This window comes from Triturus cristatus, unplaced genomic scaffold, assembly GCF_964204655.1.
Source record: "Triturus cristatus unplaced genomic scaffold, aTriCri1.1 SCAFFOLD_982, whole genome shotgun sequence".
NCBI lineage: Eukaryota > Metazoa > Chordata > Amphibia > Caudata > Salamandridae > Triturus > Triturus cristatus.
The window spans coordinates 20039-36450 of NW_028188143.1; the positions used below are offsets into that span (position 1 = coordinate 20039).

At 43.6% G+C, this 16412-nt stretch overlaps 1 protein-coding gene across 1 annotated transcript in view; it reads left to right on the forward strand.

The window, feature by feature from the left end:
- Window positions 1-416: 416 nt before the first annotated feature.
- Window positions 417-16412, forward strand: part of LOC146769585 (uncharacterized) — a 36551-nt gene continuing 20555 nt past the window's right edge. The window contains exons 1-6 of the mRNA XM_085640496.1: window positions 417-544; window positions 1735-1812; window positions 8120-8160; window positions 11149-11214; window positions 11527-11592; window positions 12098-12151. Coding sequence (XP_085496622.1) covers window positions 496-544; window positions 1735-1812; window positions 8120-8160; window positions 11149-11214; window positions 11527-11592; window positions 12098-12151 — 354 coding nt within the window. The 5' untranslated portion in view covers window positions 417-495. The remainder of the gene's footprint in view (window positions 545-1734; window positions 1813-8119; window positions 8161-11148; window positions 11215-11526; window positions 11593-12097; window positions 12152-16412) is intronic.

The following is a 16412-nucleotide window of genomic DNA, read 5'->3' on the forward strand; positions in this document are numbered from 1 at the left end:
ACCAATATTTTCACTGCTTTTTATCCTCTGGTTTTAGCAGGTAAGTCCAATGTCCGATTTGGAGAATACGGGTATTGTCCCTGCAACTGGAGGAAGTCTGGAATTATCAGGAACAGTAATTTAAAAAACGCTACTTTTTCACGACTCAAAATATGTTTTAGATATGGCAATAGTCATTATTGCTGGGAAAAGAAGGTGGTAGGTAAAGCAAACGTCAGCTCAAATCTTAGAGCCCTGGGAATGTTTACTTTCTGCTTAGAGGTTTAGTGTCAAGTGCTAGATGTTTGGTTTTGACATCTGACTGCAATGAAGCACATTAATTCACCACTCTAGGATGTGTGTTGTTTGCTGACCATAGCACCTGCCTTGCCACGTCACTCTGGGGGTTGAGCTGTAGCATCCGAGATTGGTACAAGTACAGGGTCTCTGCTCAGAGCTTGTCATCAAGATCCAAACAGGTTAAGCTTGACATCGACAAACTCTCCTCTCGCCAACATGAAGATGGTCATTGCCTTCCTCGTAGTGGCTCTCTGCTGCTCCCTTGGTAAGAAGCATATTCTCTCTCTAGAGATTCCCTGATAAAGTTAATCCAAATTCTAGTTAGTTCAGAAATGATTGTATCCTGTCCAACCAGAGGTAACTTTACTGTCTGCACCATTCATTAATCTGAGGGTGGTAACAAACTACTGAACCAAATCATGCTGGGTCCAATCAGTGGTGTCCAACGTAGGTCAAGGAGGGCCAGAACCATGCCAGGAAATATAAGTCTACATGGAATGAATTTTAGCAGAACTAATTTACATTGTTTGTGCTTATCCTAAAGTTCTGGCATGGATCAGGTGCTACTGAACCTACGCTGGACACCCCTTCTATACATTGTTAATGCCTCGAGCTTGGCAAAAAAAGACTGCAGCTCTGTCCTTCCAGTAACTACTGACTTGCAAACAGCATGATCCGAACACTGAGATTGAATCTCAAATCTAGAAGCCACTGTGCCTGAATACATATTTTTCTGTTTATTTATTTCTTTGTCTATCTATTCATGTATCTATGTATGTATATAATTACTATTAATTGGCAGAAGGATTTTTACATGAACCATTTCGTGATGAATCTAGCTCAAGAGGGCAGTCTATCGGTCATAAAACGTTTGATTGGATAACACTTTTAAGAAAGCAGTGAGGAGCAACTATGACGAATAAAAATGCAAAAATGTGAACAGGTATATCATATACATATTTACATCCTTTCCATTCAGTTGATTCAGTTCCATCCTTCTTCCACTTTGACTGCCAGACACACTCACCCAGTAGGATGTTGTCTGTTTGTAACTCAGTTTATCACTTCATTTGAGGTCCTGCCTCTGTCACAGGCACATTACATATCGAATACCCTTCCTTAAACATGTCCTCTGACAGCAGGGTCTTCGGTGGTGTAAACAATCATTTAGGACTGCTAAGTCTTCTCTTTATGCATCAAAATTAAAATGTAAGGTCTGACTCTGCAAAAGCAAATTCGGGGAGACTTTGAAACATTTGTGGGTTCATGTCTGAAATCCTTGTTGGTGAGGATAATTTTTCTGCAAAATGTATTGATTTACCAAAAGAACAGAGCAATTCCTCAAATCGCATTGCAGAATGACACGGAGGAGGTGCTAAACATGAAAATCTGCTTAGCTCTTAATCTTAAGGTGCAGCTGATCTTCAGACACATAATTTCAAACTTCTTCTGCAGGTACCGTAAACAGCATTCGAAGGGACCGGAGACAAGTGCAGACTGTGAAGTACACCTACTATCAAGGCGGGTCTTCAGGTAAAGATGCTGGATGTCCTGGACATATAGGGCAGACGTGTTCCTATAAATGTTACATTTTCATTTCACCAAAATAGAGAGAAAACAAACAGTAGAAGGACAAGTTTGGAAGTACAAGTCTTTCCTCCCTACCTCTGACTTGGCCCAACTTAACTGGCTAATATTCAACTATTGGGCTTTGCGTATTTTGCACATTTTAATAAAAGTGGTTACATTGTTTCTCTCTTTTAGGGTCGAGCCTGCGTGAAAATGCGCTAGAGTATGCTCTTGCTTGCAAGGCACTATTGTTTGCAATAACGGGCTTAGAGCCCGCCTATTGCTTACTATTTGCTGGTTTTAGAGGCACTTTTCTTCACTGCCTCTTAATTGGCCAGTGCAGGTCAAGTGTCACTTCCATTGCCTTCTGTGGAGCAGGAACCAAGCACAGTTTTATTTAAGTTAATGATTGTCCGTCCGCTGCTTGTGCTGTGATTGAGGTACCATTTCTATTTTGCCCTCTCACTGTCCTGTCTGGTACTCCCTCCCTCCTACCCCCAACCTTTTATTCATAAAATCTAAATAACAATTTAGATTTGCATGGCCTCATAGATAAGGAGTAAGAGAAAGCAGTGCAAGTCACTGTGTTGCGTTACTCAATGACAGGAAGGCGCTCCATTGGCGTTGTGGTGGGTTTTCCCATGCAAAAATCATGGATTTTGAAACTGTACTGGAATTACTTAATCACGTAAACCTGGAGCAGTGTCAAAACCTTTTGTCTCCCAGAGCAGGTACAGAGAGTAGAAATATTTTTAGTTCTCCTCGCTTTTTTCATCTTTTCATGTGTGCTGCAGAATATCACACATAGAAAGAGAAAAACTCCTCTTGGGATTGTTTTTGCGCAGGAAGGTGCCCCCTTGCTGCAAAACACAATCCAGCATCCAACACAGACAGCCTTGCACCATGATGCATAGATGCCTGCATTGGCACTTGCAGCAAATTGTATGCCAGCGCAGTGGGAAAGGACAGGAATGCACCGTATTTCATAAATTTGATGAATTCCTGCCCTTTCACATTGATGTTGAGCAGTGCAGCAAGAACACTTTCAACGCTGCCCTAGACAATTCCCCAAAAATGAGGCCATTAAGTTACTCTCACCTGCGAGCACACAGCGCTTCAATGGTTCTGGCCCTGCGTCTCTTCGTGCATTGCTTGTTCAGAACATCATACCTTTTAACGCTCTGGCTGTTCCCTTCCCTGCCAACCAGAAAGAATTACTGCAAAGAAACAAGGAGAATAATTAGATTAAGGGCAGACCTCCCAGTACTCAGTGCTTTAACCCCTTCGGTGCTCATGACGGAACGGTTACGTCATGAGCGTCGGTTGAGCTGTGCTCATGACGGAACCGTTCCGTCATGACCACGCCCGCGCAAGTAACGGTCAGCACCGCGGGGGAATCCGCGCCGCATGGAAGGGGTTAAATAGGCCAGTACTGTTCGAAACTGAGTGCCAGAATTTTTTTTATTTTGAGGGGGAGAGTACCAGCACTTCTCAAGAGAAATGCAATACCTTTAGCTGGAGAGTACCGGCACTTCTCAGAAATAAGCAGGTACTCTGCAACTGAGTACCTGCACTTCTATTTTTCCATTTCAAGCTCTGCCAGTACTGCAGAGTCCCCCCAACAAAAGAAGCTGGTTGGTCCTTTGTTATCTAGTCCCGATGTTGCTGAAAAGGATTTGTTTGGGCAGCTATACATTCTTATTAGTAAAATCAGCCTTTACCAGTGCTTTAAACAAAAAAAATGTATGTGAGAGAGGGGCTATGGAGAGATGAGGGGCACTTATGCCCGGTGGTCATGAGGAAATCTGAGGAGGAGGTCATGGGAGGGCGCCAAAAATGATTGTCATTTGTCACACGTGCTCCAACAGCGCGAATGCCGGCCCTGCTCACTGAGTGAAAAATGAAATATGCATTCGCACAGCTGGCTCTACTCCTCCTGTGCAGAACTTCACCTTTTCTACATTTTTGCAAACCGGGAACAAGAGCTCCTGGGAGAGGTGCATTGACACTTTCAGTAGTAAGCCTGGCAACTTCCTTTGTGGCGCAGCTTTTCAGCTGTACTGTTGGCAATGTTTGTGAATTGAACAAACACACATATGTAGGTACAGGCCAAGTCATAAACATATTTCTGTGCTTTTTCTTTTTTTTTAAAGCGACTCAAGCCCCAAATCCTTGCAGGACAGCAATGATTATTTTGTCAAACAATAGAAGAATATGGTGAACTTGGTCTGCCCCCAAATTTGTTATAACACATTTGGAGTGAAATAAACTATATATTCGGGTCAAGTGGGAAAATGCTGCTCTCTCTTAGGGGGTTATCGGCACAAAACAAGGCATTGCGATTTAAATGTCATGGCATGCCTGCATTCTCAATGTGTACAATGTAACCTGGTTGTTCTGCTTAGTATTGTTTCTCAGTCTTCTGCCTGAGTTTCCTAAATAGAACAATCCAGACTCTTGTCTTTCACACATCTCTCTGCAGGGGGCCGACAACAAGGTATGAGGGTTTTCAAGCACTATATCAATGCTCACCAAAGGAAATAAAATTAAAATAAAACAATATAGTAGCTTGTCTTGTAGGTCGTTGCAGACACCAATACAATTCTGCAGTATATTTACCTTTTATAATTATACACCTAATAAGCGATAATTTCTATCTACACAATTTCCCAGCCCCTTCCAATTTCTACAAAATATTATGATTGACAGATAGTAATACACCTCCTCCAAGTGATAAAACGTGTTCGATCCACTATCTATTCATCTTAGACAGTGAATCATTTGACCAGATCTTTCGGCTCCAGGTCCTCTATTGGAAAACCACAAGAGTAGAGGGTGGCAGCCTCTATCTCGTTTTTGTGGACCTGCGAGCCGCTTTTGATCTGGTCCCTAGGGAGAAATTATGGTCGGTTCTAAAGGATCTTGGTCTACCAACGTTTTTTCTTGATGTCCTGGTTCGCTTCCACACAGGGAACTTCGCACAGGTGAGGTGCGGGAAGAATGGGGAACTCTCAGCCCGTTTTCCTGTAACTCGTGGAGTTCGACAGGGATGTGTACTGGCTTCCACATTGTTTAGTTTATATGTAAATGGCCTTATTAATGAACTAAATAACCTTAAGGGTAGCGATGCTCCGTTTTTGGCTTCTGGCAGGGTGCCCGCTCTGATGTTCGCTGACGACACATTGCTGTTGTCGCGGACATCAACGGGTATCCAGCGGGTTTTGGGCGGTTTTATGGTTTTCTGTGCCTCGAGGGGACTGGAGATTAACTTGGGGAAAACTAAGTTCATGATCTTCAGCCCCCCTAGGCGCACCCGTCCGAACCCTTCATTAGCTGGGGTCCCCCTAGAAAGAGTTTCTCTGTAATCTTCGCCAGAGCCGGAAGAAGAGAAATAGGCCTGTAATTGGCCAGGACCTCAGTATCCAAACCGGGCTTTTTCAGGAGGGGGATCACCATCGCCCTTTTCCAGGTGCGTGGGACACTCCCTTCCCTCAAAGAGGCATTAATAAGAGAATTAACCAGTGGATTCACCACTGCTGCCATCCTAGCCAAAAATTTGGCAATTGTGATGTAAAAAACAAGTCCTCCTCCACAATTTCTAAAAACTTGAAACACGGTTAAAACACCATGTCAAATACTTATATCAAACTCTGAAAAAGTAAAGAAATGTATCATGAGTTAGAGCCATGTTCCACAACAGAGCAATTACATGCTCTCTATGCTTTAGAATCAATGTTATATTATTCGTTTTTATGATGCAAAAGGAGTACAACATACACCCCCACAACCTCCTGGCTGGCACATTAAAGGAAAGGAAAAAGAAAGGAAAGGAAAAACACAAACTCATTTTAACTTCACCTCCCCCCCCTCCAGCTCCCTTCTCCTCTCCTAACCAGTGGCACTAGGCCCATGCCAATCTCTGGTATGTCCGCGATCCCAAACAGGAGAACCCCCAATATTTGGCACTGGTACGGCCCTTCCTAAAGCCCCACTATGAGTTTTGATGAATTCTGTGTGTTTATTCCAAGCAGCGGAATTACTGGTACTAGCTAATTTTGTGACACAGAATTCCTTCTTTTATGAGTTAAACCCTTCCGAATGGGGAAAAGTCTGCAGACCTGCATCACCTTTCACAATTTCACACACTATTCCTGATTCCAAGGAGTTTAAGACAGGTATTTACCACCTGCCCCAAGCACTGGTAACATCTGCAGCACCTCTGTGTAAAGGGATGGAAAAGGGAAGGAGAGAAGGTCATCTAATGGAGGAGAATTACACGCATTCACCATGCCTACGCTAAGGATCAGGTGGGGGGGCAGGACATGTGTACAGTGGTCCAATGTAGATTTTTCAGCTGGCAAAATTGTCCAGTGCTACTGCACCTGGAGTTTCCGGGGATATGAACACCGGGTTACTGATAATAATGGTAAGCAGAATGCTGCACTAGAAATCCGCTCCACGTAGTTGAGGCATAAGTTGAGGCATGTACATGGAGAGGATGTGGTCTCACGGCTAGACTGCCGACCTTGGAGCTGGGAAACCAAGGTTCGAGCTTTGGGGTCTACTCCACATCCTGTGATTATGGGAAAATCACGTAATCTCCCCGTGCCTACCCAAAAAAATGAATGTGTCCTTGTGTAACTTAACTGGTGCTCATGTAAAGCGCTCCAATAGCTTCGGGTCGAGTTTGCGCTGTATAAATCTGTAAAAAAAAAGCCTAAAAATGTTTTGGGGGTCTTGCCTACAGACCTTTTTAGCTGTCTGTTGGCCAGGCCTATTGTTTCACAAATATTTAGAATGGCTTATGGGTTACTTCATTACACATGATTGAAGGGATTTGTAGTCTATCTCCCTTCCCTCCTCTTGATTCAATGGTTTTCCTTCTTATTTTTGTGTTTGACCCACCCTAGAGCATTTCGGTCTCACATTATTTTGATTGGGTAACCTGTATCCGTCCTCTGCTGATGTTTAAGTTTCGACATTCTAACCATCATCTCCTTGTGCTTGCATTCAGGAAACTACAATGTTCTTTTATTTCCAGGACTTCATGGGAGTAAATATGTTTTCCGGCACTCTTGCCTGTACGCTGCTTTTTCTCCTCACATTTTCTCCTCACATTGCCTCACCAATGTGCATGTTGCTTTCCCCGATACTCCCAGCTTTTATTTCTTACTTATATTTTTGTAAATATAGGCCTTGATTTGTGTCTTCCCCTTCGCTCCCTCCTATCAACAGTGTTTTCTTCCTGCCAACTCTCCACCCCTCCCATTCCACACCCTCCCATCCCTGTGACATCTATTTGATTTTAAAGTAGTTTATTTATGTATTGAGTTGTGGGCCCGGCTGCTGTATTTTGCTACTGCAGCACAATGTTCTCAAAAGGAGCCTTAACACACATTTTTTTAATGAACTACTCCAAAGTAATCATCTGCCATCTTGGAACAGTAAATACAAAAAAAAAAGGAAATGGCAGTCCTATTATGAGCTGTGTATGTGCATGCATGATAAATCATGGTAGTCATAGACGAACGGGTATCCCTAAATAGGAAATCAATTTCAACATTGTCAAACATGCGTGTGCATGCATCTTGACGCATGCTTTGATATTTCTATATAGACAAGATTTGGCAAAGCCAAAAGCTCATCCTTTTAATACAAAGGCATATTGGCTTCATCAGAGCTATTTCATAACAAAAATCGACAATTGGGACTTCCATTTTAAATGTCAATTCTTCACTTTGTCCAAACGCTAAATGTACCACAACTAATGGTGCATTAAAATGCAGCTTTGGATGGTCTCTGACTTTTGAATATTCTGGACACATAAAGGATTCTATTACCTTAACCTCTTAGTGGATATGTATTTATTATGTTGGGTACAGAATACAATGCACAAAGGCACCTACAAACAATCATTCATTATTTTATTCCTGAGAAGTTACCATATGACATTTTAAGATTATATCTACCAATGTTACTCCTTACTGTTTACCTGTCATGGAGCAGAGTACAGCCCATACCACAACCAGAACTGGGAGAATAAATTTAACAAACTACAACCCTAACAGTCCTATATTTGCATTGCTTCTGTGAAAGTCGATCAACCCAACAGGAGTGTCGCAACACAATACTACTGTTGCCAGTCACGAGTAAAGTCCACCACCAGAGATGCTTCTCCTTGCATTTCCTTCCAGCCAACCTCACACAAGAGACCAGATCACACACTTTATTTAAGCTGCTATGGTATGCTAAATGTTTTATTTCATTCCAGGTGGAGATACGGGAAGTGTTAAAGAACAGAAGATGTATTCCGTAAGTAACAGGGCAAGCATATGGTCTTAAGACACATAGGGGTGCATGGAAAGTAAAGGGGTATGGGGTGCAGCTTTTACGCTGTAGGAACAAATGGTGAACAGTGCTGACAAAAGCAAACAAAATAAAAACCAGCAGTGTCTATCACCAGTCAAACTACAAGTCAGTGGTGTACCTGTGGAATAGTGTGTGGTGCTTCACATTAGGTCTGAGTGGTTATGATTGAAGAGTTTGCTGTGGTTCTCCTTACTCCATCTGTAGGTGTTTGTGGGAGTTTGGTGCAGTGAGAAGTTCTCTGCTTAATTGTTTGGTATCACTGGTGGGTGAGGAGTTCAAGGACTTAGTATTTTCTAGTAATCTTTCAGGGGGTTTTATATTTATAAAGTACATTTGAAGGGCAGAGTTTATCCCACTTAAAGCCCTTTAAATAGTATATTAGAGTTGATTCCAGATCTCGACTTCATGGCCTCATTTTGAGAAGGACCCCTGGAACACCTCTGAGGTTAACTTGAAATTAGTAGGTATTGCAGCATGAAGTAACAAGCATTGGCATAGCCAATAGGTCTCGCCTTTGGGACCTTATAAGTGTTTAACCATGCAACAGTTAATTTTGGTGCACAAAGGATATTGTGCTGCATAACTAAACACTAATAAGGTCCCAAAAGCGGGCTCCTCTGGCGTAGGGGTGCCCCTGCCCCCTGGGTGTAGGTGCAGGGCAGTGGTGCTGAGTACAGGGGCAGATGTTTAAAGCAGCGTGAGGAATCTGCTCCGGAGGGCAGGGATGTGCCGAGTGACACTGCGATGGTGGTGAAATTAGGGTAGGATGAGGCAGGGGGTGAGGTGATGCAGGGGTGAGAGATACGATGGGAAGGAAGCGAGACTGAGGGGAGAGTAGTGGGTGAAAGCATGCAGGCACGTAACAGGTGGGATAAGACTGAGTGAGGTGAGAGGGGGGCGATGCGAGGCTGGGAGGTATGACAGGGTATAACATCATGGAGTGAGACAGCTGGTGGGGTGAGGCAGAGGGTGAGTGACAGAGGAGTGGGAGATGTGAGGTCAAAGGGGGGGGAGAGGCTGCACACAGTGAGGATGTGAGGCTGGTGGAATGCAGGGAGGGAGCGTCGGTGGGCAGACAGTTTGTGGTGATGCAGGGGTGACACTGTGAGGGGGATGAGAGGAAGAGAGCATGAGAGGACACTGCGGAGTGAAAGCAGTAGTTTAATGCAGAGGGTGGAGCTGTGAGAGTGCGAGGGGTGGGACTGTGAGGGTGAGCAGTGACAGAGGGGTGGAAGTGATGGAGGGGTGGAAATGATGGAGGGGTGGGGGTGCAAGATGATGGAGGGGAGGGACTGTGAGGGTGCGCGGTGATGGAGGAATGACTGCATGTGAGTTGAGAGAGGGAGAGAGAGAGAGACCACACTGCGAGGACGCTTTGTATTAATCTCCTGCTAATTTTAGTAATAAAAGACGTTTAATAATTTGCTGCATTACCACATTGCCATACTGTACAAACTGTATTACTTTCAATGTTGTGTTCATCTTTGTAAGGCGTTTAATCCGTTCATCTCACTGTATAGCCTCTACAATGCTCAAAAACAACAGACCGACTACCTGTTGTTGAAATGCTCATTGTGCTACAGATTTTACGTGTAAATCGGCACACGCAATAAAACAATCTTTTCAATGCTTGTTTCATTTGGTTTCAAATAGTAAATGCAGTGATTTGCCGTGTGACACTAAAATAAGGTTACTAAGATACTGATGAAATGTTAACTGTCTATTTGGTTATACGCCACATAATATTTCACAGTGTGAAAAGCGTAATCTGTTTTAATTATTTTCTCTTACGAGTCCTCAGGTCGTGAAGGCTTTTCAGATGTGTCCATAGCATGCTCGATATAGACTGTTTTAGAAACCCATGACCACAAAGGGCGCCTGCTGGGAGAATTAACCTCCACGGGGTTCCCCTAAAGAATGGACTCATCTTTAACGGACTGAAAGAACAGCAGGGGGGGGCGCGCACACCACTTCTATCAGAAAGACTATTACCACAGACCGCTCAAACAACATAGCTCTACGGTTCGTAGTACTAGGCGGCGAAATTGATCACCAAATGAATACTTGCAGTGAAACTACAGAGCGATAGATAATACGCACTCTCAGTTCGCCGACAACTTCTAATGGAAAATATGCCAAAGCATATAAAATGCATTTCGGCAGCCACGCATTTCTATAATTGGTTCAGTGAGTTCGCCTTTGAACTGGTGTGTTGGGAATCCAGGATTGTGTGTTCTTGGACGCATACATGAATACGGATTCCAACTGCTTTTTTTTGCCAAAAATGTGCGATTTGCATGAAATGTGTATATTTGGAAATAAACAAAAACAAGCGCTAGTAATGTTGCCAGTTGTGGGTGTGCCGGCAGAGGAGGCTGGGTCTGCGCAGCACAGCGGCCCTGCGGCCGCGAAATTGAAAGTGATCGCGATCAAAGCGGCCGTGCGGGCGCGAAAGTGAAAGTAAGCGCGGCGCGCGCGCCCGCGCACATGCACTGTAGCTTTAGGCCACGGCAGCACTTTGAAAAGCCCAGATATAAAATGTCTCTTCGAGCCTTTGGCTCGCGAGACCTAAAAATGGATGCGTGTTTTGCTCTGAAGTGGTCCTGAAATTTAGATTTTTTGTATTTTGCTTAATTTCATTCCTAGTTCATTTAATAACTGTTAAAACAATGGCAAAACCTATGCAGTTGATTGTAGTATTTACTGTCTGTCAGTAATTTCCCCAAAAAGTACTTACACCTTTGCTCAGTACTAATTTCAGCAGAACAGTATTTTACTGCCAGGAGTAATTTTTATTTAACCTAGGTCCTGGTGTTTGTGGCAAAGTTGAAAAGACTGAGTATAATTATTCAAATTAGGCTTCAGATGGATATTTATAAAATTGCTTTTTGATCTAGGAATGTACTGACTTATTCCTAAACTGTCTTGCAGAAGGATCAAGCACAGATGTTTGCCTATTTATTCCAAGGGTCTGTCTGCCTCTACAATGCAGTCCGGGTAAGAGTCTCTGCATCTTACTTTAACACCAAATCCAATACGCGGGGGTGAGGGTGGCTGAAGGTGCTCTGTTGCAATGAGAGGGGGATGGGAAGGTAATGCGTTGATGCACCTGTGCTCTGGTTTTACACTAGGGTAGCTCATTTACAAACGACCAGGCTGGTGTCCCTCCTATATCCATCACATGAAGGCCCCTGCAACTTCCTTCCTCACACAGAGCCACTTGGCACACAGTACATCACCGAAAACCTACCCACCTCAACACTTTACAGGCAAATACTGAAGTAACTATCTGATCTTTGTTTCTTTCAGAATGGGCCTGTGAACAAGAAAGCAGAATCCTATAAATTTATTGTAGAAAACAGCATCAGATTTGTGGTAATGATAACAATTTTAATGTCATGATATTTTGTGTGTGATATTTGACTCTGAGACTCAACTAGTGTATGTTGTGTATCTGAGTAGAAGAAGCAGCCACTACTGTTTGTCGAGGAGAGGACACACGGGGGTGGCAGGTACTGCGCAAGGGGTTTTTCAACGATGCCAGTGATGCATGTCGACAGTCAGGCACAGGGCAGGTCTAGCGTTAGGGGGAAGGAGCTTGAACTCATTGTGTCCTTAAATCCACACATTGTTGCTATATCTTCCACATAATATAAAACCCAGATGAGATTTACAGGGACGTAAACCTGCTTGTCTGAGCCAAGTCAGAAAAGAATGTCTTACAGGAAGGGTATTACCAAGTCACGCATCCGGTTGAGTGCACCTTTTACTGCACATGTGTTCCTGAAAAAGTGATGTATCACTGACAGCTGGGTTATCAGTGTGGATGATGTCTTCAAGAATATATATTTACTACAAACCAAGTTCTCTTTACCCTCAGGAAACTACTGCAGCCAGCTGTGGACTCTCTACCCAACAGCTGTTCCTTAATCAGGTAAGAGTTTTCTTGCTCTAGGGCTACCCTATTTTAAACCACTGTGATAGGTCAATTGATTCAGGCCTCAGTTACTGAATATAGTTGAAGCCTATTGGGTGCAGACTTGAGATCCTGCAGGTATGACTAGACCTATGCAAACTGTTTTACATCAGCAAAATATATGACGTTTTTCAAATTTTACTAGAGCAAACTTTTGCATTATTTTTTCTTTAGGGGACTTTTTCTAATCAGTCCCCTAACTGATATCTTCCATGTCTTTTAAACTCAACATTTGCCCACATAATCAATTTTCGCACAGGGTAGCTTGATGTTAATTTTATGAAACTTTATGCAAGTTCCCATGGCATTTTCAAGAGGTCAATAGATAATGCAATTAAGACCATTACGAACTGGAGGCAGAATTAGAAAGGGTCTGAGCCAAAGTGGAAAAGATCATCCATTGAATGTGGAACATGTGGGTCTGCACATATGTGTTCAGGCATAATCCAGAGATTTGTATACATTGCATCATTTCATGTGCATTTTGTTTGCATGGTGTTTGATTACCAATCAACACAGGTGATTTAGTTAAACCCATTATTGAAGTGTAAATAAATGACATGGAAAGGCCCCTGTTCATAACAACTTTGAATTTTATTACCTAATTCTAATAATTCAACCACAGATGATGCCAAACAATACTTAATCATAAATTGAACTTTCAGTAAATCGATCACAACAAGTTTGTTAAATATGTCCTGTCCTCAGCTCAACCAACCTTAATATGGCACTGGTTTGAGAGAGACCGAGATAGAGGTAGGGCTAGGGGTAGGGGTATACAGAGAAGAAGGTGAGAGGTTAATACAGAGAAGTAGGTGGAATTGAGAGAAAGTCCACTTTCCGAGGAGCCCCTTGGACGGTGGGGGCCCTGGCAATTGCCCACTTTGCTGATGCCTTAAAACTTCTCTGACCATGGTCAGCCAAGGGCTTTGATTCATTCTATGTGAATTTATCTGACACGTATATATTCTTAAAATTTCGCATCGATCAGGCCTCCGAAATCTATGCTGGACACGTAAGATAAACCTTTGTCTGTCCTGCAAGGAGAGGATGGTAACCACTAATTTCAACGATTTATTGTTTTTGCCTCTCATGGGTTCTATCCCTGTTCTAATAATGCCCTTATATTACAAAAAGCTCACACAATACGAAGATGAGGAAAATTCATGCATCCCCACGAAAATTGATGCCTATGACAAATCATAAAGGAGTTGACAGATAATCTTCTGATGGGGAGTATGCCTTTCGAGGGGGACATCATCCCGTGAATAAGGATCATCCCTGGCTTCTTGTGCACATCTTTTTACCACACATAGTTCACACTCATATGCAACAATCACTTAAACTTGAAATTACTACACCAAGAATAAAAAATAAAAATACATTCTCTCTGTCCTTACTTTGTAATCCCTTTGCATTTCTTTACCATCACTATTCCCTCTGTGACATATTCCTTCACTCTTTTTAGGACCTTTTGGTAAAGAGTGCAGTTTCTGTCTTCACCTCACAAGTTTTTCTCATCCCCTCTTGGTGTTCTACTTTTGAGCATCTTTTCCTGCTGTAATTCCAATTGTTCACCTTGTCACTGAGCCTATTACCTTGGCATTGAAGTGTAAAATATGTTTTCCTACTTTTAAACTTTGTTACCGTTGCACATGTCCCTGATTTCTTTCAACATTGTTCTTCTTACTCTCTTTGTTGGTCTCCACAGTCTCCTCTGCATCCATCCTTCACTTTGAATTTCTAGTTGTGCTCATCAGTACTCCTCATCCACAAATGTGGTTTTCCTCTGCATCTTGAAAGCAGCCTTTTGCCTCTTTGCTTTCACCTTTTCCCTTTGTTGCACAAAGTTCTTTTTCCAACTACAGACTTTCCAAAATAGATTGTGTTTCTAAAGTTTCTATCTTTTGTAGTTTTAGGCCGCATTTACTATGGCTTGGTATCGCCGATGCCTCCTGGTTGACTGACCCCTCCTCCTCAACTCCAACAACCTCTGACATTTGTCAAAACACAAGCAAGCTCCTTCTTTTTGGGTTTGGGGTCATACATCCCTGACCATATTTATTTACACATATAAACGAGACAAAAAACACATTTTACTTTATGCACAGTAACAAACATTTGTACTGTTGGTTTACAGGAATCAATGCCTAGCCTTAACAAAGACACTAGTACATTTATTTCTTATCCATAACTACATTTCCGTTCCATTGCATCCTCAAAATTCATTTTTGGGTGAGATCATATCTGGCCCCAGTGTCCTTTCCTTTTAACATCCCGTGTCCAATCAAAGCTGCACCTGGGTGAGTGCCTCCTTATGGGAGGACCTCACACAAGGATCTCCCTTACCAGGATACTCCTGTGCAGGGGGCCCATCTGCCCACTAGGACACCTCTCTTGGACACCTCCTACACACATCATTTGCCTCTCCAAGGGCCTGTGCTAGGTTGCGCCCAGTGTGCCTGCAGGGGTGGATGACAGGTGAGGACAGCATGTCAAAGGCCACCCCCAACCCCCTGTGCCCCTGTAACTTCCTTTGAACTCGCTGCCAGCACTCCTTGGAGGGTCCTGTGATGCTGTTCTTATTTTGGTGTAAAAAGAAAAGGATACCTTATATAGAGCATAAATGTCTAACCAATCCTGACCTCACAAGCCACAGGCCAGTATAGTTTACCTGCTATCTGGCCTCCCCCCAAACAAATTGCATTGGACATGTCCTAGCCATGCCACCAAGTCCTAAAGAATATTTTGTTACCTTCCTCAGGGCCGTGTACCCCATCCTTCGAGAACCAACCGCCCACCCTTGATGCACTCTGGGATATAGATAACCCCCCAGCTGGCTTAACCAACTTACCCATTCTATTGTGCACATGGTTTGGACTGGGAACGATGGCTGACCCCACTCGCACCATCTCAGGAGACTCCTCCTCGTGCCAACCAGGCTTGCAGACAACCAACACAAAGCAAGTCTGCCCTTTCGGTTGGAGAAGAGCCTTTTTTCCTGTGCTGGGAGTGGCAGGGGTGTGGAATGTGTCTAGGAAAGCATAAGCTTGTGGGACTTGCTGGCAAAGGCAGACTTAGCAGTGCTCCCGCTTGCGGTTTCTTCCTGTTGATGCCATCAATAAATGGTCCTAATTGAATTTTCACCTTTCACAGAGACTGGATGAAATGTAAATATTTAAAAAGGGGATATTTGAGACCATTCCCATATTTAAGGTGTGCTCTGTAGTTGGATACCTACGTGCATGAGCCCTTGCTTGTTTGCTTGATACAAACCACTCAGCCACAAAATAGCCTTATCAATTTCTCTTGCCGGACTAACTACATTAGTGAAAACTCGGCCAAATGCATTGGAGCGCTTCACCTGAATTCCAGTTAGACCAAGGCAGACAAAACCAAGTAATGAATGATACTGGTGCAACAACGCAAACAAAGGAACCCCAAAAACCCCCAGTGCCCCCTCACCCCCATAGCCTAGAAGTGCCCACCGGAGCCACCACTGAGTACTGGAATACCGCAATTGCACTTGGGTAGGGCGGGAAATGGCTCTCAAGCCCCTGTGGCTCCCGGAGGCATTTGCTGGACCTTGGCTGCCAAGTTGGATGTGAAGATTCTGAAAAAGGATATTCGAGACCTTTACCATAGTGCTGGCAGTAATCAGCGTTGGCCCGCAGGAACCTAAAACAAAGAAACAGAGAAACAAAGAAACATGCGGGCAATACTCTGGGTTCCAAGCACATGGGGTAGAGAGGTGGCACCCTGTCCAAGGCAGCCAGTGGGAAAAAGAGACCCACTTGCCGCCTCTCAGCACCTTTTATGGGCTAAGCTGACAAAATTGCTGGGACAGGCCCAGAAGTACCCGAACGCTTCCGGTACAGCCCCACCGGTCAGCCAATCCTGCACTGACCTTCCCCAGAAAGGTCATGATGCACCACATCCCTGGTTCGGCCAAGCTCACCACCATATGTATGGCTCCCTGAGTTGGGGGAGCCTTTGTCAATTTGTACATGATGAGTAATTTAGTTTCATCTCCTTGGGTAAGTTTCAGTGAGGGCCTGACTTCCTGTCTACCTGCATCTCATTGCTGAGAAATTTCCCACTTCCGGTGACTCATATCTAAATCAAAGACTGTCTAAATTGTGAGTTAGGGTCATGGCCATATTGCTGGTGCACCACAAGCAAGTGTGGCAGGCCCACCAAATTTAAAATTGTCTGTGTT